Genomic DNA, 26188 nt, shown 5'->3' with positions numbered 1-26188 from the left:
ATGGAGCAGAGCATGACGAACCATAATTGCCGTGCCAGAGTGCTCGGTGTTGGCAATAGTGCAGAAAATCTCATGCGGTGCTTACGGTCTGTCTATTTGTGCATGTTTTGCACAATTGGGATAGTATGCACTTCGTTTTCTGTTTCCAAAAGCCCTTATTCGACTGAAGGTAGGTCAGCTAAGCTTTGTGTGCCACCCCTTGAATGACGGTTTGGTGACTACCATTTCCTTCATGTTTGTACTTTAAATGGACTCGCACATCCAATGATAACGGTTACTAATCACTCTTCTGTCCACCATGAGCCATTGTCCTACATAAACTGCTTCTCACATCAGGGAAGTTCAAATAAGTTGCTTTTTAACGATAAAAAGTCGATAAAGTTCAGCTATCCGAATGCATATTGTACGAACCCTGGAATGGACCCGAAGATCCCGCTGAAATTGATCGATAATACACGTGATATTATGTTCTACTTCAAAAGAATTCTGAGGCGTGCCAAATTACTTTAGCTGTGTTCCTATATAGATCTTTCTTAATTAAGGAAATAGGATCAGTAGGAATTGGGTTCCATTATTGTTACTCCCCCTCCTGTATTAAATCTAATAATAATAGTCCCTCTTACACCTTTGGTGGTTTTCAGCATCCACAATTAAACTAAATTCGTTTATTGATGCCTCTGATTCAAACTTGAATATGGTGAGCAAACGGTGGAAATAGGTGTAATATTGAAACTCATTTTATGATACAAACCTGTTACGAGTGGTCAGGATTGTCTCTTCTATCATGTACTCAAAAACAACAAATGATGGTTGTTGGTTTGTTCGCTGAGCTGGGCAGTTTGATTGTAAACGTCCCATCAACACAGGAGGAGACATCATCAGTGCGTTGTTAGGGAACGTGGTGGAGCGTAGCAATGGGTTAGTGTTTGTGCTACCACAATTCTCCTCTATAGCAAACAACAAATGATGTGGTCTAGCCTAATTCACCAAAACTGGTGCATAAATTCACCTTTCGAAGTGAAAGTGGAATAACGCGACCCATTTGTAAGAGTGGATAAACATTAGCTGTGTTTCTAGTATAGTCGACGTTTAATATTCGCACATACCACATACATACTAGTTCACTGTAATGATTTTTATTGCAAAGAAATTAAGAGAGCAGTTAAACATATCTACAACAGTATTCTTTTGTAGCCATCAATGGAGTTCAGGCTAATTTGAAGCTATGAGAAACACTGAGCCAATTCCCAGTGGCAACCTGATACTCATCAACAAGGTCGGCATTTAACAGAGGTCCCACAGACAAAGAACACTTTTCAGTTCTTCCGAGTTTTACTACACAAGCATATTGTAGCCGTTTCGGTAAATATTGGTATTCGGGAAGTGAGACGACTGCACTTTGGCTCCAGCAAGAATGATTTCTAATTGCGCCTAGACTAGAGATATATCTTTCAACGGTGACTTTTCACCACATCAGTCCAGTATTCAGTTACTGTTATTGAGAGCGCGAAACAGACTAAGCGGAGTTCAAAGAAGGAGGGACTACGTTACTGGGTGGTATTGATAACCTCGGTTTACAATGCAGTCGATAGCTTATAGCTTGTGAGGAAATGAAATCTACGCAATGTTACTTGAGTTCTTCTTTGGGAAACTACACTTGAGGTGTTGTCCAACGACTCATCTTTAAATTTTTGCGCACTGCGCACTGATGATGTCTCCTCGTATGGTGACGAAACGTTTGCAAGCCAATTGCCAAGCTCGATGAACAGATCAACAACCACCTGATCAACAACCAAGAATTTTTGCTATATATATTGATTTTATTGTAGTTCCTAAAACACAAGTAGTCCAAATACCGCCTTGATGAAATGGTGACTTTTCAACAATTGACTTTGGTGCAAACGAAAGTAATCTGTCTGCTAGATAAGATGGCTCACAAATGCTACTTAGTTGAGAAGAGAATAAAACAGTAACAAGACGGTAACCTGCCATTTCCGGTAGAACGACACATGTAGTTCTTTCTACAGTAGTTTGAACCTCAATCTACGAAACAAACACAGTTTGCCGTACCAGTTGAGTTGAGTTAAATTAAATCAACTCGTGTTGACTTTTCCGATAGTTTGCGCTGTCCACATGCAGTTTCACGCGATTCAGGCTTGTGCTTGCTCAGCCACCGGAGGCCGTAAAGGAACCATTGGTTTATCGATTAGAATTAGACATTCGTTTTGCTTGAGTTTTGCGGTTAATTCTACTCAGGTCCAATGTTTACTTCACTGATGTTGACACAGCTGGAGCGTGCTTCGATAATTGCCTGTTGAAAAAGTCCCAACTCAATGTTCTTCCGTTTCGCTGTTCGGAGCAAGAAATGCAAAAATATTGTGCGCTTTATCCCGTAACAACCAAAGTTTCCATACTGTAAACTTGGTGATCCGTTGCTTGTGGTGAAAGCCTCTTGGGATATGCAAGAAACCTCCCTCAATGAGGATATTTCTTCGGCATGTGTATTTTGTGTTGCTTTGGATGACATCCGAAGTTGTTTTTAATACTTCCTTCAGGGTTTAGAGTGATTTTATATCGTCTAATGCAGGTCGGAGAGAGGACCTCTCTTAAATTTATTATGATGAAGGCGAGATGACCCAAGTGGTTAGAGCACGAATTTACTGACCGGAAGGTTCGTGGTTCGAACCCACCTTCCGCCCCTCGACTTCCCCTGTCTAGGCTTTGGCGACCTGTTAGTACCCCAGCCCTCATGCTTCCTTCGAGTGGCGTAGCAACTGTGCACCGAAACGGTGTTACAGCTGAATGGTTTTTGGTTTTAATTTATCGGGATAATTCACGTGTTTATATTGAACGACCTGAGCAAAAATGCTCAAAAAAACGAGTGCCAAATATGTGCCTAAAAATCGCACGCTTTTTGAAATACAGCATTCATGGTCGTGAAACTCAACACTTGGAGGATGAGCGGATTTGAATTTCTCTGAGTTTGGAACTATAGGTATTAAGTTCAACGAAATTGTTACTTATGCTATTGTAGAAACGGAGCAGGGCAAGGGGAGTGAGAATCATCGTAAGACACTGATGAAGCTGCTGCGGCACCAAACTCTACTTGTGTATGATAGACATAGATCTATACCAGTTTCGCCAAACAAGCTTCGAGTGAAATTGGCGAGTTTACTGAACACAGACAAGAAATAAGCTATTTGGCTATATGTGGAGAGTTTTGTTTGGTATCTGTCCTTGTGCTGGTATATCAACAAATATGGAGCGATTTTAGTCATTACACACGACAAAGCAGGTGGTGGCAATAATGGCGTATTTTCATTAGGAAACGATTGAGGTTTCTGGGCGATAATTGAGCAACGATGGCCATGAAGGTTGCAGGCGACAGAAGCCAAGGTGGAGAATTATGTGATGGTGAATAAATTCATTCATTCAAACGAGTACACAGGAGTTGGACCTACGTGAACCATGGGGAATAACGTCGAATAAATAGAAACAGTCATAGGGCAGAAATAATCGGCAAGCCTTCACCACTGCGGAAACAGAGTACTTATCCTCTGTTATAGGTTGAATATGTCTCCATGCCAAGAAAGAGGAAGATTTTACCCAAACATGCTTGTCAAAATCTCTCCGTAAGAAGTCCTTCACGTTTGGAGAAAAGTGGAATGTCTGATGTTATTATCGGTAAGTAGGAGAGAAGGAGCTTACAAGGTGAGAAGATGTGACAATTTAAACAACCGATACAATCTAATGATGTCTAACATTGCTAAAAGAGGAAGGTCTCCTGTGATTAGCACAAATACCATTATTTATCTACATTCCGATTTTGTGCAATGATCCGTGTCATAGGTAACGGATGTGTATGAATGAATCGCCCATTTTATTAACAATGTAGTAACGCCTAAGGATACTTCGCATAATGGAAAACCACGCCAAAAGATCTGGCTAGTAAGTGACTTCGGTTTAAGTGCGCTTTTTTTTAGTACAATTATTAAGCATGAGTCTTTTTTCCTGTAAGCTTCAAACTTGGTTTCCGGTCCAAAATTGTACACCGGGAGTAAATCAGGTCTAGGGGCCTCGTTGTCTTTTGAACACAATAAGATAGGAAGCGAAATATTTATCCATTGAAGAGACGGACAGGTATATGATGACAATCGATGAACATATGTGGTGAGTACAATCGCATCGTAAGTTGCTCTCAGTTTTGGGCGGAACCCAGCTGAGAGTCCAGTCCTATTTTCACCATTTGGTCCACCATATAATACGCGATCGCTCGGTGTATCAATCAAGAATTACACTACCACGACTGTTCTTTTGTAATTGAATAGCTATTTCATGGACAAAAATTAGGCTTTTGTATGAGGCGCAGCTTGGTTCGGCCCCCTAGACGCACAGCTACAATGCAGATCAAAGCGGGCACGAGAATTATGATAGCTCTAGCTTGCCGAGGCTCAGACAGGAGCAGTCGAAAAGAGAGGACTGGGTTCGAACGATGGTCCTTTCGGTCAACGGTTTCACACCTCAACCGTATCATGAAAATATTTGCATAAGCAAAAAGTTACACAAGAGGGGAGCTTTATACGCAGAATTTCATCAGTCGTGGGCTTACTCGACCAAGAAATTTATTGTCGACCACCATCAATAAGTGATTTATTTTTTCCGAGACTTCGATTCTCTGTGGTATTGAAGAGTTTGGTTTTTGCCTTTTGTGGGTCCACAACCACCGAATTAACTGGAAGTTTCATCCATAAAGGGCACAAGCGAACCTAAATCACAATCCAGGCGGCAAACCATCCTTGTGTCCCGGTTTTCAAATTTCCTATTATGGTAATATGCCAAACTTCCTGTAGCTTGAACAGATACTGGAAAAACAAACATTATCAGCAAGTTGTAAACGTAACAATCCGGTCTCCAGCCCAACAAAAATCTACAGTACCAATAAAAACGAAAAAGCACGTAATCTATTTACACGCTGGACTGGCCGTCTTCCTCAACTTAACTGTCACACAATACCCTACAAGTAGACTCCCACACACAACGGTCAGCGTCACACGCAAGTTGTGATGGACTGCATCCGAACCTACCTGAACCTTACCTAAGAGATGTGAACCTGATGAAACAAAGCCGGACAGCGTAGAGGAAGGAAAAACCATCAGCACGTTCAGCTGCTCTTGTCAAGTCCGGTTGGTAATTTGTGGTCTGGTGATCATTGTCACTCGGGAGACGAGTCCTACGCATATATAAATGGTTAGGCGATGTGAGATCTTAAACAACGTGGTCTGTAAAAAACGGTCGCGGAGAGTAGTCTCTGGCTCAGTCGTGTCAAGGATTGTAAGTTGGAGTTGCTTTAAGTGTGCGTGACAAGCGGAAATAATTTCGGCCAAACAGATCTTAGTAAGACAGTCCATCAAAACAAGAAGTGTTGAAACACAAATACGGTGAACTGTACCAAAGAGTATTCAACATAGCTAAGAGATGAAAATAAAAAGAACCGGACGACCCCAGCTAGAAGCAATAACTCGCGAAGCTATAGACTTGGACGGTGGTACGCACCAGGATGACAGACGGTATCATCTACCACCATCCCTGTTTTCATAATTTTTAAGTAGAAAAAACAACCTCTTATGATTTGCTAAACACAGCCATTAGCAAGCAAAATTGTTTTTTCGAGAGACTCACTAGCTAAATTTCTCCTTTGTCGTGTTGCTCCTGATATTTATCACTATGATCCGACGTCTTTTAATTACTTAGACTAAATTGCCAGAAGCCAACATCATGAGGACAAATGTTGTATGTCAGCCCGAAGAGATACACTAGCGGAAAAGTTGACAAACTTAAAATTTTAAAGACGTACAGCGAAATCTTTTAGCGCCGAACTCAAGTTAAGAAGAGAAAAATAATGTGATCAATAAAAATGATTTTGACTTCGAAATATGAACTATGTACCACTAATAGTCTTTATATTAGGCATGTTACAAAATCCACTAACGTTCTTGCTTGTCTCTTCTTACTCTCCCCTATAAAAAGTTCTACTTTATCGATTGTGCCACAACTGATCAGAGTATGTGATGGAACAGAGCTCGACAATGCCGGTGACACCGGTAAGATCAGCTCCGAAATAGGCTTGCAGTTTGGCAAACGAATCATCAGCTTCATTCGCCATTTTACGAGTCTGCGTAGCACTCGGGTGTGTATTATGTTGGAACATAGTCGGCCAGTGGATGGTCACATATACAAAGTCGCGGACACTGGTTCACTGACTTCATTCCCGAATAGGTTTACGATTAAGTAAATTGGAGAACTATTTTGAAAGCTACTTATTCTTTTCTGACAATGATCTGTTCTTGCCTGCGTTCATGTTAACGACAACCAAGAAATCGGGCGTAGAACATAGCCCAAGTCATAGCGTAATATTTAAATTACAAGCCTTACGGGCCCTACAGCACTTTGTTAATTTAACCCCGCATTAGCAAAGAATGATGAGTTGACGGGATATCGGGTGTTAGTGTGAGTTTACATTATCCATCCAAAATGATTGGACAGGGATGACATGGAGAAAACCTCCAGGCAGCAGGTGACTGAATGTGGGGAATGTACGCATAGTTGGTACACTTCGGGGTGTCATATTTACCGACAAGATGAATGTCTAATTTAAAAAGCGCTAAACTCGCAGCAGTGACTTTTGACTAATGTAAGCTATGAACCCCTGACTTTAACCATAGCCAGGTAATTGGTAATCAGAGATGATCTGAGAATTTCAAATTAAGATTTCATTCTGTGAGTAAAGCCCCTCTCTACCGAAAAGCCATGAAGCACAGTAAAGCTCTTCCATTGTTATTGTGAGTCACAGAACTCCGGAGATTTTTGAGCCCACGATCTCCCGGCTAGTAATGTGAACATCTATCCTTTCGGCTGAGCAGCAGTGCGATTAGCTGTCACTTAGGATACACCCTAAATCATCCTTCAGTTAAGTAAACGACGTCAATTGGCCACGTGTTGAAGAGATCATAGAGTGACAAATTCTTAGGTAAAAGTTTCACTTGTCTTGTTGAATTTCACAACTGTACGTGGTTCATGGCATTTTGGCATAGACTGGTTTCGCTTATATAAGGAAATCGTGGTTGAAAATTCCCAGTTTCCTCACACTACCAACAGGGTATAACTATCTCAAAGGAGACCAACTTCCATCTGGGAAGTTGTGACTAAATGAGTCAGCCAATGTGTGATCAGGTTATGCGGATTCCGCGACTGAAGGATAAGTGGCGCTACATCCTGTCAGACTGCGAGTTAATCAAACAGCTGACCAACCGTCCGTGGCCGAACGGTTGCTTACCAGCCGGGAGGTCGCGGGTTCGAGACTCTCTGGAATTTCGTGAGATGCGCACGGATGACGACTCCCAATGAGAAGGAAACAGCCGTACGGTGCTTCTTGGCTTTTCAGCATGTGTTAGAATCAATAGAAAATAACCGCATAGGCTAAAATCTGTCTCATACATAGACTGGGTTAATTTGGGGTTCTTTTGGGGGAGACATTTAACACACAACAACACTCTAAATTAGATTTGGCTTTTCGTCAATGCTACGAAAGATATTTGCCGCCTTATAGCAACCATTTTTGGCAATTTTAGGCGTAGCTTAATTTTGTACATAGATTGGTGACTACTTGATGAACGCTTTAATGCAGTGTGTCAACCAGAGTTACAAATAAGCCTGATGATTAATCGACTGATTTGTGGGATTTTCAAGCACATTTTCGGACGCCTGCAGTGGTCCTTTAAGTACACATTGCTTGGGGATTCCAACAAAAAAGCGCTTTTATGGTGCCCCTTTACATTAGCAAACAATTCAAACTTACATACTGAGTATAAATGGGAAGATCACCACTCATATCAGTCAGACCCCCAGCAACTGTACTATATCCACAGATCTACCAATCTTGTTGTGTGCGTACAGTATGGTTTTCATAAAAAAATGTTTCCATTTGAGTTTAATTTCCGTCGCTCACTGCGACAATCTCGTCAAGATAGCGCTATAGCGTATACGTGTCTAGCTAACACAGAACATCCACTGAGTACCTATCCGTCGCAGAGATAGCCAATTAGGAAGTAAATTGAACGTTGCAAAATTACTCATACAGTCCAAAGATCTAACGAACCAGTGATTTAGTTTACTTGATTGTGAGAGCTTTATGACCTGCGGGGTTTCCCTGTAAATCTACAACTGGGTGATGTAGGGAAGCGCATTCGTCACATTCATCAAAGTACCTGGCTCTTCTGTTGCCCGTTTTAGCTACATAGATATAAAATCAGTAGCTTGTTAGGAAGGAGACTGACGAACTTCAACGTAGCTGATTGGTTTTACAGATTACTTCAAGGTAGGGCTGTTATAAAATAAAATGGGAGACGGAAACACATATTTGACTGTTACGGAATGCGCCACAAGCGAAATTGTAGATTCATAATTACAGTAGAAGAGCACTCACCTATACAAAAGCAAACCGGAAAGCTTATATAAAGTCACATGCAGCGGACTGTTGAGCAAAGCATAAATATAGGTTTCAGCTCCGAAAGATTGCGCGCCACCTGACATACTGGCTGTAGTGAAAACAACGTACCATGTTTCAGCTGCAGTTAGTCAATCTGAGCTCCACATTGTCGCGTGAGCGGGCATTCTTTTTAGGATTACTGTTTCACAAGGATCTCCAGCGATCATTACTCGTAAACTACTTGCCACTTGGCTGCGGAAGGCGTCATTTTGAGATCTAGTAGTTGAGAGACTGTCATCATGGTTGTGAAACCTTTGGACGGCGCAAGAGTTTACTTTAGAAAGCCTGATACAGTACTTCGTCCAGCTCTATTGTGTCCTAATGAATTGGTCAATTTTTTTTCGCAAAAACAGCCGACTTTTCGGCAATACACAGAGGTAATTTTGTCGACCTGTCTAAAATAAGGTACACAAGAAAGCTGAATAGTAGCTAAATATGTTTTCGATTATTTTTTTCAAAGTATTCATTTTTGTCTTGAGACCTCTTTGTGTTGAGACCTCTAGAAAGTTTCGGAAGAATTGACAGTTCTACTTTACCGTCCTTTAGGTTTTGGATAGGGAAAGAATAACGTGGTGAAGATTTAGACGGCACGAGGCATAGCGATGGAATGTGAAATCTACAATATTACTTGGTGAATGCCACTAGTTGAGCGATGCCATATGGTTTTTGTGTTTAGAACTGTTCGCTATTTTATTATAGGTATTATTTATTGGAACAAGAATGGTGACGGTCCATTTTCTACGGAAGAAGAAGCAATTCCTGCTACGACCAGATTTGGAGTCACAGGTTTTGAGGACGTACCAACGTCTATTTTTCTTAAATCAAGCTTTTAAATCAAAACATTTAGATAGGATGACGGCATCCCGCCCGCTTCAACACGGCCAATCTGAGGGTGATTCGGCTCTTGTATGGTGTAGAAAAACACTGCTTCTGGAGCACCCAGTATTAATGATGGGTTATTGCCAACTTAAAGTGTTTCTCACACACATTTTTTGGCGTCCAACTTTGCATACCCTTTTGACGGGACGCACTAAAAATAAGATCACTGAAAGCTGCCCCGAAGCTCACATCCCCGTTCCATCCTCTTCTGGTTCATCAAGTAGGTGCATTCCTTGCGTTTCCGTCGACCACTTGGTTTTCATGAACAAAAATAATAAAAAAATCAACAAAATATACTCATCTGTAAACTTAGTTGATGTTAACGGATTCAATCTCGCAACTTTAGTGCAGGTGAAGATTACCCTAAACGGGAGCCTTAGCTGGTATTCAGTTGAATCTTCTGGTAACTGGACTTCACTTCGCCACTTCATGAACAAAAAATTCATAATGTGGTTTCCAAGTAGAATATAAGGTTGAGGTAACTCGGGGGCTGCGCCTACCTGATGAGCCCCAAGAAGGGCGAAACCGGTCGTGGGCTGTTGACGTGTTTTCAGCAACCTTATGAGCAGTGCATTACATAAAATTCATAAATTTGAACATGTTAGCTGACTGCATCTTAAGGCATGAGTTATCTTTTCGGGTAGCTAAACTACACAAAATGACTTTAACTTGGAATTTAGGGTTCGAAAATAGCGGCTCAAGGAGTTTCCGCACATTCATCCCACCGAGGGATTAGTCCTGGAACGCAAAATATCAAAGGCATCATATTTCGGTCGAAATGTTACCCAGTTTGTTCATTACTGATAACGAATCCAGAGGAGTAAAGCCATCTGATGAGATACAAATAGAGCTAAAGCAGAGTTAGGTTTATTTTATCACACGTCGAATGCGGTGGATCTTAGTGGCAATGATAAGGATTGGCAACAGCACTGTCGGCATGTATCTGTTGGAAAATGCAACCCCCTCTGAATGTCACTCGTATATCGCCAAACTTGTCCTTTTAAGGTCTATCCAAAGCTGTTAGACTCGGATGAGGATTTCACAGCATAAAGCACGGACTACTGTCAGGTTCCAAACACGGTGATAAGACTTGTAATAATGATGAACTATTACAAACAGCTCTTCAGTAGTTCTTTACTCAAGAGGCATTGGTGGAATTGCCATGAAGTTACATAACGCTCTCGTAAAAGAGTTAGAGGCTATAACGTAATCTACCGATGTGAGACTGCTATTAAGCGTTCTCTCCGACTACCCTCAAAACATCCAAAATGAGCTCTTTGTTTTTGTAAACGTTCTCAGTTTGGTATGATGCATTTAAAACAAATGCGTATCTCTTTGCTTCACTATGATCCAGAAAGCTGCTTTACCCTGCCGCAGCCGTACAACCAACAACAATCGATTTGTATCGAGGTCAAAACTTTGAATTGGCTTTTTGGTTTTATGACACCTGAACGAAGACCACTGAAATAAAATTGCGTAAACTGAGCGAACAAGTTTGCTGTGAACATGCAAAAACAAAAAGTACCCTGACAGTTTGTAGGTTACTGTGATTTAATGAAACGTAGACACGAGTCAGACCTCGAGCGTGTATGTTGCAGTGTTGATGCAGCCAACAAAAAGGACATCTTGTTGGAAAGAATTGCAAGCTGTTTCGATAGACCGTTCTTAAAGCTCGCATAGACTACTTTGTCACCCATGAACTGTGTATTTGTAAAATATCACAAGACATTTTTTGGGATGGTCTCTTTTTTCTGTTTTGCACTGATGGCAGTACAAACTAGTTGCTCCGTCCGCATTCGTTTGGGAACACATTGTTAAATTTGGTCGCTATTTAGTCATTAGGTTTGTTTTCATGTTTCACCCGGCAACACAAAATAGTTTTTGAACTGTATATGAGTTTTGCTTAATAATGAGTTTTGAAATCAGTATAGACGATTTACTAGCGAATTGTTGATACTAGGTGAGATGGATCACCGACATTACATTTCATTCATGGTACTGCTTGGACTTTATTTTTAATTTGTCAGGGAGATTTTTTTCGTATATTTAACTGTTCAAAGTGGGTTTTTTAGAGTGGAGATGAACCAACAGTACCACACAAAATCCCCTTACTTTGGCTTAAACACTGAGTCTGGGTTAGTTACCACTGCATTGTTAGGTTGATTTCGCTCCCCTTTTTTGCTTCAGTTTCCCATGATCCTTCGACTCCAGTCGCACAGTCCTTAAAATGGTATCTCCGGTTTGGTCAGTGCTTGATGGAAAGCGTGAGGAAGCATCACTTCTTCGGGAGCAACTGGTTAATACTCCAATCAAATAAAAAGCAGTTAATTTGAGCAACTTGCTCGAAATCATCCGCCATAATTTCTCCTACCATCCAAAAGCACGGCTGCACGGTACAATGAGAGAGTTGGGCTGATTTAATTTGCTTTATCAGAGGTTACTCCATACTGTAAATAATTGGCTGACTGGAAACGGACAGGATGGTGTGTTCAACGTAACACACGTTTCTAAACAAAAAGTGAATGTCCCCTGCATTCGTTTACCACAAGCAAATCAAGTTTAGAAAGATTACTGTACCAAAATAATGAGTTTGACTTCACATGAAAATCTGAAATCCGGTCAATAAATTTGTACTGGCTAGATTTTCCATTTATATCATTCATTTACCGCTGAGCCAGTAATAGTTTTGAGTTACTGCCGTGGCACAAGAGCTTGATAAGCATTTTCGGGGCAAAATGTTCTTCCTCCACCGCTGTTCTCTCACCAGCTCGTGTTCCCAAGGTTAGCTGGTTCTTATCCACAGCGTCGATTGGGTTATATACACTTGCCGTCTTGAAGGTGAGCATGCAGAATCCCCAAAATCAGTGACTAATATTGACACACTTTCTCAAGCACAATTTCGTTCTTCAAGTTTATGCTTTAAACTTCGGGGTAACCATGGACAAGTCTAATTATGATAATAATACAAAAAAGCCCTGGTCAAGAAACACACGCTGGTTTTGTGACATCTGGTTTGTTTCTGATAAATTTTGACAGATCATGCCTTCTCTCCACCTGGATGTCCAAAGTGTGTTGAGGAGGAGCGGACTCTTATATCAAAGAAGACTAGTATTTGAGAACGTTGTATTGAATTCCGCCAATTTAAGGCACAATTTAGGCGTATGGCTAACTGCAGTACATGCGAGTTTGTTTTTAACGATGCTGAGGTTACTAAACATGGATTTAAGCCAAATAAAACTTAAATACTACAGTAGTTTTTCGCGAATGGATCCCCTCCAAAGAACGGTCACTGCTCTGAGGGGGACAAACTGGCATTCCTCGACCAGTAAATTTGTGTAGCATAATGGAATGTAGAAACGCGATAATGTACAGGCGAATAAAACGTCGATACTGACAAAATTGTAGTAAAGTTCAGAAAATAGAAGCCTAAATATTCCTTCCGAGCTCGAGCCCAAATTCTGTATCCCGGTTGTCCCCGTCTAGGTTTGGGCAACCTGGCAGTGTCCCAACCCTCTTGTTTCCATCTGGTAACACGACATCTAGACACCAAAAGTTTGTTACAAGTAGACTGTTGTTCAATTTAACTAACATTCGTTCTTTTCACTGCGGACTTTCTGAATCAGCGTGTGCTTTGAATCCTTTCCAAACTTTCATCTTCTAATCACAACTTATCACTGCATGAACTGGTTGATTGTCCTTACCCATCAAGGGTATAAATTAGCACCATAAATCCACACCCTACTGTGTTTAAATCGTGTTCATAGTTGACCGCAGACTAGTAAGGGTGTTCTTACTCAGCAAGACCGCACTTCCATACGACGTAACATCTACTTCGACAATTACTGTCATTTGCAAATGGACTTGGTCTTGACACAAGACTCGAATAAGTCTCAATGAATCTCTCCCTTATAAAGGTTCACTTCGAATGAATTTGCAGCATATTCAGTTGGAACGGACCACCATGAACTAAAGACTCATTTGGATTCAGCTGAATCTCCTGTTAAATCCAAACTCGCGTGCGAATGATTTTACCCAATTTGGGTTCAAATGGAACACACGGTTGAGGAAAACTCGAGGACTTTGCCTATTGCAGGAGCTTCTGTTTCAAGAAGACTGGAACCAGTCATAGACTGTCGAAGAGTTTTTAGCAACATTAAAATTAGTGTGTTGGGTCTGAAAAACGTAAAGTTTAGTCGTAACGGAGACCGAATGAGGCTAGATAGCAACTTTCCCGAGAACATCTATCTACAAAGCAGTAACATTTATTTTTGGATGCTTTTACTGAATACGTTTTAAGTATAAGTACTGCAAACCGGCTCAGTGGATGCTTTCGTACATCATCTTCAATTCCTTTAAACTTCACCCTCCTATCCTAGACTTACAATGGCCTTTTGCTTGCCCATGAGAAGCTTGGTTTTTGTGCCACACTTCTTTGTACAGGAGGAAGATCAAATGGTGATGGGCCTACTGATTATGCTTCTCAGCTAAATTCCCTCCTCAAATTCTGACCAAAATGCACCATGTCAACTGAAAAATAACTTAAGCTGAGGAGTATTCAAGGTTTTCAACCCACATCAAGTTCCCTTTCTAGTATCATTGGTTGCTGCTTGTTTGAAGTCGGTAAAAGTTTTGAAGCCTGAAGAAACGGGTTCCGACCATCCTTCCGACTGCAGAGACATCACTTTCTTTCACTCAGAAGCTTTCTTCGAAACGTGCTTAACTAACAAAATCATACCTCATACATAGTGATTAAATACTACATTCAGAAAAACTGAACGGAAGTATGAGGTGGAGTTATCAGATTTGGTCCAAGCAAAGACTCACTACTCAAAATATCTTAGGATAATAAATTTTTACTCAGTTTAACGCCATTCAGAATAATCTGTTTTCCTGTCATTAGGCAGACTTACAACATGTTTTGTTTTAACGATTTGAGTGGGCGAATCTTAGCCATTTTACAAATAACAGGATGGGTGTCTCAATCTTTTCTGACGCAACTGTGATCTCCGTACTGCTTATGCAGGTGGTGGTTGCTGAATGGAAAGTCTACCAGGAGCCATCATTGAAATAAAATGCCAAAAAGTCGAAATGAAAATTTTCACTAAATAATTGAGGGAAATTATAAAAACGCTGAGCCCTAAAATGTTTCAGAAGTCAAAGGGTTAGGCATGAAAGTTGCTCGTCCGAGTCCATGGGCCTTCAGCTATGTGTAAAATCATAAATTTATAGAACAAGTAATGGGGATTCAGAATAATCTCTTTACAGAAAACTAACGAGTACTTTCTTTCATCAAAGAAATTGGGATGGTCTCTTTTATTTTGTTCATTGTTTTGCAAGTTTATTCGCGGAATACAACATTGATTTGGGTTGACATTCCTAGAAGCAAAGTATGATCCTGTTGCAGAATCGAACCGTTGGTGATTAGAAACCAATGTTGAATCAATTATTTTTTGCACAAGGAATAAAACTATATCTGACCAAAAATATGGCTTTATGTGTTTTCATGTAGGAAACTACTCACAATGTCGCTGAAAAACCTTCGACATTGTGATTAGTTTCCTTTATTGGAGTATACTGTGATAACTGGAATATCGTATCAACCGACCTTTGATGTGGCCTGTGTGCGGTATATGCAGTTGGACAATATTATAAGCGTAACAAGCGTGAAAACGAAATTGGTATGTAAACAGGTATATTTGTCGATGTATTTGACTTACGTTTGAACTTGTTCGCCAGGTTTGGATTAAGTGATATTCTTTAGTTGATTACGCCAGTGTGACAGTTTACAACTTGAGCATTAGTACTTGCAAAATGTCTTCAGTGGAGCACTCATGCAGTGGTGGGCATTTCTCTGTTTGGAAACTTACCACACTAGAGGTCCCATAATTTTACCATGACGCACTTGTTCGCATTTGTGCTGTCAATTCCATTTATTTTCAGTCCATATAGTGTTTAGTTTCACTCGTTTAGTGACAAATTCACAGGATTCTAGGCATCACCAAAATCAGCCAATAAATCAAACACACTTTTCAAAAAATACACTCATTTGCGAATCAATTTGATTTTCACGAGACACTCAACTGAACCTCTCGTTAATGATATTCTGGTAGATATCATATCCAAGTAGAACATAAGGTTGACGGAAACTCGCAGACTACGCCCACGTGATGAGCCTCAAAAAGGGTGAAACCGGTCGAGGCTAACGAAGAGTTTTCAGCAAACTCGTTATTATTTTCATTTGCGAAAATACACTGCGATATCTCGAACATCGTGCCATCTAAATCATGAGGCGGCCTGTGAGCAGCACAGCCAGTTGTAGAATATCATAAACGAGACATTCAGTTGAGTCTCTCGTGGAAACCGAAGTGGTTTGCAAATCAGTGTATTTCTCGAAAACAGTCTAATTTGGGTTCAAGTAGAACATAAGGTTCACGGAAACCCGAGGACTGTGCCTATCTGATGAGCCCCAAGAAGCGCAAAACCAGTTGTGGGCTGTAGATGAGTTCTCAGCAAACTTATGAGCATTTTCCTATATGGAAACATTCTTTTGATATTCTAGGTCCAGTGCATGCACTGACAGCACATTCTGAAGACCCTCGCTCGTTACTTATGTGGCTTGGCAAAAGTGTTCAATGCACGGCACAGTTCGTGATGTGAAATATGCTTTCAACACACAGTGCTTTGCAGAAACCTTAGCTGTAACAGTGAGGTGGTAGTTGTCTATTTGGAAGCGCATTATGAACATATTTCAAAGAAAACAGTGCATGCTGCGAACCTGACTTGAGCCTTATTTTTGCCAACTTCGATCTCAGATACTCGAAGTTCAAATTCTCAGTGCTTACAAGTCAACGAAATGGTTTATATTGAACATAATTGCCTCCAGGATCGTGAGCTGAGCGACGGAATTATAGAACCACCTGTGTTTTGAACCATAAATTGACTACCGAATAACGCCAGAGATTTTTTCACCTACTGATAGGGGACGCTGAAAACGTAACACAGAATTTGCCGGTATTGTATTTTATCATGAAAACCTGACGTCAAACAAAAAGGTAGGAAAATGAGAGAAAGAATTTTTGCGAAAAATCCAATCCACCGGAACACTCCCATTAGACGCTTTTCGATTCCACTCAGAAATATCTCGACGATATTTCCACCGGTGATCTTTTACTCCTGTCTAGCAGCAGTTATTCAACTGGTTTTGGTCTCGGGATTTCGCAGCTATGTGGATTCTCTGTGTCAGCGTAACATGCACTTTCGTCGTCGGGCTGAATTCGGGAGTGTAAATTAGTTGGTTCAATGAATTCATTGGAACGCAAACAAGCCAGTTTCCGGTGAATGGGAGTGTGTTAGTGGCCTGATTTATGCAAATAGGTGTACCTCCAAGAGGAAACTACCCACAAGGTTGCTGGAAACTCTTCAATAACCAACGATTGATTTTGAATTTCATTGGGCTCATCAGGTAGGTGCAGCCCGTCAAACTTATGTCATACTGGAACCTTCTTATTGATCCCTCTGCCTTCCGACGACGGTGAGGTCGGATGATTAGTCTCCCTGTGTTCGCTTGTTTTCAACAGATTCCTTCATTGTGCCTATTCTACAGGTAATAAAGATATCCCTTTGGAATACGATGGATTTCTTTTATTTTTCCCGCTTCGAGGTTGTTGCAGATCTTTGAGATCTCCGAAAGAATTAAGGGAGCCACTGATAAAGGACAACGTACATCTAGGCCTCGGCTGGATATGAAGACATCTTAGTTCGCAAGACGACACGTCTTGGTGTTGTCGAATCAAATTTGCAATTTTATTTAATCAGCGGGCACATAGGAGACTTCAAACAGGAATGTAACATTTCACACTTTTCCGCTAACCAAACCCGTCACATGATCTGTCACGCATCACCTCGGTTGATCATAACAAAGAATCGATCGGATAAATTTGTGAACGTGTGCCCTAAAACAAAATGGGTTGCTGCTGTTAGACAGATACAAAAAACCGTCGGTGAAAAATCTCAACCGAACATTCACCAAAAGCACCGAAACCTCATAAAAGTTTGGAACCGCACTGATAGGAATGTGCAACCGACAACTCCCCGGACAGAACGGGGCCTTAAGCATGGTCTTATATGATTGTTGTGTCCACATCCCATTTTTATTGATTTTGTGTCAGTCTATCCATCGCATACTCTAGAAAGTCCCAAGTTTAGCTTATAATGGATTCTCCTATCTGCTGCTCAAGTGTTTGTTCGGCCCTGTTCGGCGCTAGTCGAATTTTGGCGAAAAACCATTATAGGCCTTCAGTATGGTTCCTTTGAATAGGTTTTGTCATTATTATATGGTAAACAAGTGGTCCGGTTTTGTAAGAAGCACTTTGACATTTTTTTCAAAATACAATGCGTACTTTTCTTCGGCTAGTTATTTTTGCAAACATTTTTCTAGTACATTCCAGTGTTTGAAAGGAATGTAAACACTTCAGTTTTTTATAAGGTATGTCACGTCTCACCTGTACGCAACAAAGTAGCCAGTTTAGATAAACGGGGATTCGTTGTCTCAAGGTGGTGCTTCTTTTGACTCCGAGTGTTGGATCGATTCACTGAGCAGAACTGTGTGACTTCCACTTTCCTAACGAATCGTTTGCATGGGTGATGCGACTTCCTGAGAATGCCAGGTTTTTCGGGTTTCACTCATATTGGACGTCACCATTCTGGAATGACTAATCTTGTAAACACATCTGCTCCTACGTTTGGCCTTCTTTGAATTTGGAATTTTGGACGACCGATTTATGAGGAGGCGGCTGAGTTAGAAATCAACCATCTGAATGAAATTAGAAATATAAATGTCATGGAAGAGTTCCTTCATTTAGCAGTATGTTCTTCCACTGCCTGAATAAGCTTGGAAGCCAACTTCTTGGTTTTAAAATGTCTCATCGTGATTGATGATCAGCGTGGTTTAGGAGGGAATAAGAGAAAGGCGTAACATTTTTGTTCAACTAATTTTTCAGTGGTCACTTAATTGGGACTAAGTGGTAATAATTGGCTCATAATCAAATTTGTGAAACGAGCGTGAAATTAATAAACGATATTACAAGTGGAAGAATATCCACGCAAGTTTCGTAGACGTATTGCAAGCTTAGAGAGAAATTTGGTACCTGAGATTCGTCAGTTATATTGCAATTTGTTGTGTATACCGGTGGGATGCCAGACTGTTTGGTTGGCAACGTTTTGTCGAATCCCTAACTTGCTAGGCAACGGGACCTAGCTAGACATAAGCTACGTGTGGGTAGAGGTTGACGAGCTATGCATCATGTTAGCAAACTACTACTGGTGCATAAAATCTACTCACAAGTTTGCTGAAAACTCTTCGACAGCCCACTACCGGTTTCGCCCTTCGTAGGGATCATCAATTAGACACAGTCCCCGAGTTTCCCTCAACCATGTGTTCTCAAACTTGAGACGGCCTTCGTGCAGCACACCGAAGAATATCATAAACGAGAGATTCAATTGAGTTTCCAGTGAAAACCAAATTGATTTGCTAACAAGTGTATTTGTCGTTATTATTAGTGCACTTTGAACCAGGTAATCTACTGGCATGAGACGGTCGTTAGCTGCCAACAAAGGTGAATAAACACAAAAGTGCGCTTAGCCGATTACTACTATCGTTTATTTCTGAAGAGCATGGTCATGGACAAAAAGTAAATGCAGGCGACGGATGTGGAAGGGCTACAGGAGAATATTACATAGAAGAGAGAAGCGTCCCATTCAAAGTCATTCCACCAACAGTTCCAGTTAAATAAAGTGAATCCCGATGTATGTAAGAATGTTTCATGTGGAAACAAGCGTGCAATGCTAGAAACAAGTGAAGCGATCAAGCAGGTGGTTCCTGTCCTCCAGCAAAGGGGGCAAGTGAAAGTTTTAGGATGGCCTTGTCAGAAAAACTTTCCTATCACCAAATAAATATTTTTGCTGTTTGTACATCAACAGTATAGTAACTCGCTTTGTCCGAGTTCTGGCCCTCGATCACTCAGATGTTGAAGACTAGAACAACTCCAATTTAAGCAGTATGTTAGAAAATCAAGAAATTCAACTGAGGCTCCGAATGGAGGATAACGTAACAGAGTGTGGCTAAAAAATACTGGTCTATGCACAGTTATGTAAACCATAATGTCGGTAGTGTGGGGGAGATTTAGCAAGTCTAATGGAGATTTCGTTCTTTAAGAAAGGCCAATTTACTCTGAAAAACCTAGGACCTAATTACTGGGGATCACCAGCACTGTGCATCTCGCGAAAACCAGTTAGTCTTGAATATGCAAAATCTCGTTGTCAATTAAGAAGCTAGTTAGGACGTGTAACCGCCTGATATGGATCACGTGTTTGAGCGGCACTATATTCTTTCTTAGTGCGACCTGATTGCACTGCTGACCGGCCACTCGTGGCTAAATGTTCAAACCACTAGTCAATTGGAGACTCCTTGTTGGATTTTCCTAAAATTATTCTGAACAATGGTGAAACGGACGACGGAATTCAGCTTTTGAGTGAAAATCGGTTTTACATACAGGACGAAGTCTCCATGTAAGTCTTCATCTCTAATTTTGTGAATTAAGTGTAAATATTTCTTATTGGCAAGAAAAACTGAACTGTCGGACATTGTTTTCTGCAAACTGCAAGCGAAAAGTTAATCAGTATTAAATACCGAAAACTATGGGCCTAGATTATCTTATGGGTGGCTTTGGAAACCTTTTGATATAAAGAGATGTTTTTGTCTGACAGATTTTCGTCGCGAGGTAAATAGATGACAGATTTTCTCACCCCATGAACTAGTGGTAATTGGAGACTCATTCCAGTCTTACTGATCTAATTTAAGGGTACTGAAATCGACGCAGTTATCTGGCTGGTCTAAAGCATAGGTTGGTTGTGAGACGCCTTCTAGGCATCCAAGGTAAGGTAACAATGGTGCCGAAAAATTCACATATGGTTTTCAGATAAACTTCTCATCTACTTCTACTTATGGTGTTTCTTTTAAATTTAGTTCTTTCTCAAAAGCCTTACAGAAAACTAGGTGAATCTGCTAATCAAGATGAATATCCTTTCTCCTATTCTAGGGATATCAACTTTTCATCTTGTGGGGGCATTCCTTTATTTCTTGTAATCCATAGACAGTCCAGCAACGTCAGCTCACACAACTTACAAGCCACCGGTTACAGCACGAGGAAAATTTGCTGCTCGAATACGTCGCAAATAAAGTGAAGATTTCACCAAGGGGTAAACACGTTACGCACCACATAAATTGCTTTTGTTTCACCCAGGTCAGCCATTTCTAATTCACGTACGGCGAAAATGCAACAACAGTACTAAGCAGCCTTAACAAAGCATAGTCGTGCAAACATGGATCTGTGGTAGACTGGATCCCAAAACTTCAGTAGGAGACGAATATAGTAACATAAATACAGCGAACAAAGAGATTTAACGTTTCTTAATCCCTGTGGAGTCTTTGGAGAGTTTTTACACATACCCCATCTCAATGCAATACCATGTTTGCTGGAATGAAGGCCTCGATTAAGTACACATGTGGAGTGGAATTAAAGATTTACTAACTCCTGAGGTAATGTTAAAGTCAGGCTCAGCTATTTTCTTACTGTCCAACAAAATGTAGTGCTCAAAGGCCGTCTCACGGTTTATTTGGGCTGGCGCACAAAATACCGTGCCAAGAAAGATGAACTATATCCAGATCACCAGTGCAACTCGAATTTTTCAGTCGGGCTTTTTTGGTAAACGTATCAATCTGATACTGGCGCATAAGAAAAGAATACACGTTTTTCTACTTACTGCCGGGTCGTCTAAACAAAACACTAACATGGCATCAGTCGCTCAACAATTCTGCTAGATAACTCAAGAATTCATAATTGTTTCATCCTCTAGGCGCAACCCAGTGGCTTTCGGTGAGCATGTTGGTTACAGCCATCATCGCACTCATGAGCTTTGTGGCCACGTTGTTGTTTGCTTTGGGCACACTGTTGTTTCCGCTTGTGAATCGGACATATGGGGTGGTCGTGATTATATTCGGCTGCTTGATAGGTAAGTTTTGTTTTGAATCGCTGCGTTGAACATTCATTAAAAAGCCCATGACAGGAGACCACAATATTTAGAGAAATGTCCTATATTAATGAAAGAGTTCCTGTTTTATTTCTCTTGTAATATGGGTGGAACATCTTCAGTTGAGTGGGTGAATGCAAGCCAAGTCTGGATGATTCATCCTCGACAGGAATATCTTCTCCTGAGACTAGTGGATCTCCTGTCCACTTTGCTTAATATAAACGGTTGAAATTGAAACAAAGACAGCACTTCTTTGGAGAGTAGTCATCTTGCAGAACATGAAAAAATGCGTACAGATTGTATTGTAGGAGCTTTGAAAAGAATATTTTTGAATCAACACTGGTGAAGCTAGTTAGGATCCGGCATCTCAACATATTGTCCAGCATACTACTCAGGCTGCTTCTATACTAATCCTGTCAGATACTGATTCCTAGAAAGTTGAAAGAAGAAATAAACCATTTTGATGTAGAATTCAGAGTTTTTCAATCGTTTTCAAGATTTTCCAAGCCATTCTCCGAGTGTGCGGATATGATTTATGCAGGATTGATGATAACCACATTGATCAAGAGAAAGGACAGATTAGTTAGGTCTTTTACGGTTTCCTACTGCATTTGAGCTAACTGAGTATTTTACAAAATTAACCCCAAGGTGAAATTTTGTTTCCACCATCAATATCATCGACAGCCTGACATCAGTGTCTAAACACTGATGCATTACTCTGTACAACCATGATTTATTTGAAAGACTTATTGTGAAGAAAGGAATAAGAGTGGATGGCTGAGAGAATTAGTTCTAGCCGCCTTATTAATCCCGAGGTGTTTCCACCTCCAGACACTTGTTCTTTTTTGTCATCAGTCGTGGGGATATCATCAGCGCGCATTTAGGTGGTTACCTTTTCCATATGTATTTGGGTTTATATGGTTTTCAAAACAATATTTTTCATCGCTTGATTTGATTAGGTGATTAAGGAAGGACCTTATCGTAATTTCATGGGTCCTTCAGCGATTCGTGCTCCGTTGTGGTCATTGGTCTCGATGGGCTCCTTGAAAAATGTTTATTCTGCTATGGCTTAATGAATTTCTCATCGGTCGGTTGAGAAACTGTTTTGCGTTGTGTTAACTATTTTTCCGAATTGAGTGGGGATCCAGGAACTCTTTGTTTTCTAGTCATCTCTGTTTTGATTGGCCGGTTCCCTGTTCGCACTGCGTTGTGGTTTGACTACACCAGGCCCCTATCAGATCAACAGTCACAAACCAATTAGGGCAACATGGTACCAGTATTTCGATATATTTGCCGGACGCTGAACGCACAAAACAGCTCGTCAGTGGGAGAGTTTCGCCTGCTGACAGTCCTCCATATGGCAACAACTTGAATTCCTTCACGCGAAAATGTCCGCTCGCGTAGCGTAATTTACGGACTCGCAACTAACCAAAAATGTTTGTACAGTAGCCAGACAGTGCGGTGGACGCATGGTCAGATTCATGAATACCGGGGCGCATAACCAGAGAATGCGAGGAGATAGAGAAATCTGCCTAGGATCAATAAGATCAGTAATGCTGCAACTCAAGATGGTATAAGAATGACAAGTCGAGTCCTCTTATGAAAGGAAGTTTCCCTTAAAAAAATCGAATTTTCTAGGTTGACTGCAGATCAGTGTGACGAAAAATGTTCACAATCAAGCCTGTAATGAACATAACTTGACCTCATACTTTCTACATTCTTTTGCTTATGCCGTCCACGTATTGGATCGCTACTTGTTTTGCTCATCCGTATCCACTGTCCACCTTGTCAGAAAGGCCGTTCCATCCGAAACTGATGGGCTGTGTGTGGGCATGTGTGTGAATATGCGCAGCTGACCTATTTACCCATGGGTGCTCGTGCACAGTTTGCTTAGCCTGCCGTGACTCGTTGTGTCATGAGTTGCGTGTAACGCCACCGCCAATCAGAATCACCAAACCGTCCCCTGAATGGACGACCACAACCCACACTAAAAAGCCAACATTCTGCTCGCCGTTGTTTGGTGTGCGGGCCTTGACACTGCGCTGTGCCGGTCAGTGACAGACTTGTACATGTCTGAACACCACGAAAGTTGACAACTGAGATTTATTGCATGACTTTACTTACCTTCGTGTAAACGGTATCGTAGACTTTCGAAACCAAACTTACCTTTTGATATTCGGGGTGGTCAAACTTCACGTGATTCCAAGTTTCTCAGCAGCTCAGCAGATAAAGCATCTTTATTGAGAAAGAATGAAACGTTTCCATCAGAGGTTTCTATCATCAGTGAGGATCACCTGCCCACGTACGAGTTAATTACACCGCCGATCAACTGCTTTTGGTCGAACGGCTAAGTTTTTACACCAATAGCCGAGAGGTTGCGGGTTCGAGATTCTTTACTGAAGTTCCGTGAGATGCATCCTACAGATGATTCCCAATAAAGATGTAACAGCTCTACAGTGCTTCTTTGGGCTTTCAAATATAGATTAGCTTCAGTAAGGGATGGAATCTCAACTGAACATTCCAAAATCACCCCACGATATCATTATTAGACCTAGGTGGTGGGGAATGCACAACTTGAGTTAACTATGAAAGTGAACTGAACATCATTGCACTTACTTCGTGGAAAGTGAAAAGGTGATAATGGAGCCAAAATTCTGAGCTTTGTGCGAATTTCCCAAAGCTCGGGATCACTTAAAATTAGGAGTATTTCAGTTGGTTTTATTCTGCCTGACCTCATTATCTGACGTACTAGTCAGTTGACCGACACATTCAAGAAAGCGACTGAAGTACGAGTTGTGATAATTCAGCGTGCGCCCATAGATCGTGGTGGCTCGCTTACTCCGCACGTTGGAAATTAGACACAACAAGAGCAAAACTTCCATTTTGCTACAGGCTAAACGAAACAAGCTGATTACTGTTCCAACGAGAGTAGTTTGGGTATATATCATACTATGCTTAAAAGTGTTTACAACCAATATGAGTTCTGGTAATCAGAATGTCTGTCATTCCATCTAATCTTTTTTCCGCACAATCGTTGTTGAGCATCTGTGACAACATACGTCCCAGACTTAGATGAGTCAAAATCAAGTGTACTTCATTCGTTCGACCGAAAGAAAGATTATTTAACAAACGACTTTAAAAATGGTTCCTTCAGGGCCTGATGGAAATCGTATTCTGATAAATAAGGAAATTTATTTTTGACAGCTATCTAGGTCCCCTGGAATGTAAATTAGTGTGTGTCATTGCTGTATGTATGTGAGTCACATGGCCAGAGGAGAGAGTTCTTGTTTATCTGTTGGGACCTGAGGCCTGTCTCAAGTTTTCTTCAGATCTAAACACCAGACACATATGGACCTTGGTGTGTTCGAATTCCTCCATTGTATTGTTGTTTGGCAATTACATTCAGGGTGACCAATTCTGATCGCAAAACGGATTCTGCATCAATGGGCAAAGTGCCTTCCCTTTTCCAGTTTTTTTCGCCAGTGTCTCTTACGGTCTGCTGCTGGGATACAACCATCATCACGTTACTGGCAGTTCAGGGAAAAGCGTAGCCAGTCCAACTGTGGGAGAATGGACATTTGCCAGTGCAGCGCTTGGAACGGGCCTACTCACAATCGGCCTCGTGACACTCAGTTCAGACGACAATATGTTGGATATATAAAGGAAAGGAACAAGCACAATACAGATCCCTAAAATGTGTCCATACATGTTCATACGAACAACCCCTTCGTTGTCATACACATTTTGGTCATTATAACGTCTTGGACATGCTTGTTATTTTGTTGTACTGTGAATATCGACCCTTTGAGGATAAAGATAGGCACTACTATTAGGATTCGATCACGCATACAGTGGCTGCTGAGCAGATTGGTCGAAAACGATCGCTTCAGATATTGGTAAGCCGTGGTTAACATAGCCCCTGCTGACGCATTTGTGTGAACTTACGGCGTAACAGGATCAAACAGAAAAAGTCCTAAATAGTTAAGAACTCACTACATTGAGGGAGTAGAAACAACATAGAGCCGGAACTTATGTATTTGAAAAGCAGGCCCAGTCTACTTACTATACGAAAGACAGTTGGTCTCACTGCATTGAAATCCCATCGCTCACAGGTCGTGAACGTTGAAGCAGACCCCGTAAAATCTCATGAGCTTTATTCTTTTAATGTAATCCGATAGTATGGTTTTTATTGTGCAAGGTGCAAGAAAGGGATCTGAGCATTATTAGCAACTAAATAGAGTGACGACGTACGTTCAAAAAAGCAGTACCGTTGTTACATGGCGACATGCTTCACCCCCCCCCCCAAGCTGCGTTTAACCAGTCCAAACAACGAGTGAGCTGAAGCAAAAATAAATCCAGATTGAGCTAGGTTCTTTTGGGAATTCAGTCACTTTGTTCAAGTCAAAGCCGTATGGCCATCCCTCAGGGCGTCATGTGAATTCGGCTTCGGCAACGAAGCTGTTTATTTGCAATATCTTAAGGATTCAACTACACATACCGACTATATTCAGAATATTTTGTCGAATGCCGCTGCTCTGACAGACTCTGTTCGAAATTTGAGCAATAAATGCCTGAGATTGTCTAGACAAGCGTTGAAAGTCTCCACTCATTATGGTACCTGTAGTCCTGTCTGGCCTGTTCGTTGACGCACACAAATTCGATCAAGCCAATCACGTT

At 41.1% G+C, this 26188-nt stretch overlaps 1 protein-coding gene across 1 annotated transcript; it reads left to right on the top strand.

Annotated features, from left to right (window-relative positions):
- On the top strand, positions 1 to 25245 carry T265_03009 (hypothetical protein; the record flags this gene model as incomplete). The annotated part of the gene is made up of 3 exons (XM_009167399.1): positions 1 to 169; positions 21338 to 21493; positions 24982 to 25245. The coding sequence occupies 3 exons, from the start codon at positions 1 to 3 to the stop codon at positions 25170 to 25172; spliced, it is 516 nt and encodes a 171-aa protein (XP_009165663.1).
- Positions 25246 to 26188: the final 943 nt, after the last annotated feature.

Source organism: Opisthorchis viverrini (genome assembly GCF_000715545.1).
Source record: "Opisthorchis viverrini unplaced genomic scaffold opera_v5_41, whole genome shotgun sequence".
NCBI lineage: Eukaryota > Metazoa > Platyhelminthes > Trematoda > Opisthorchiida > Opisthorchiidae > Opisthorchis > Opisthorchis viverrini.
The sequence above is the reverse complement of the archived record's forward strand: the minus strand, read 5'-3'. Positions and strand labels throughout refer to the sequence as shown.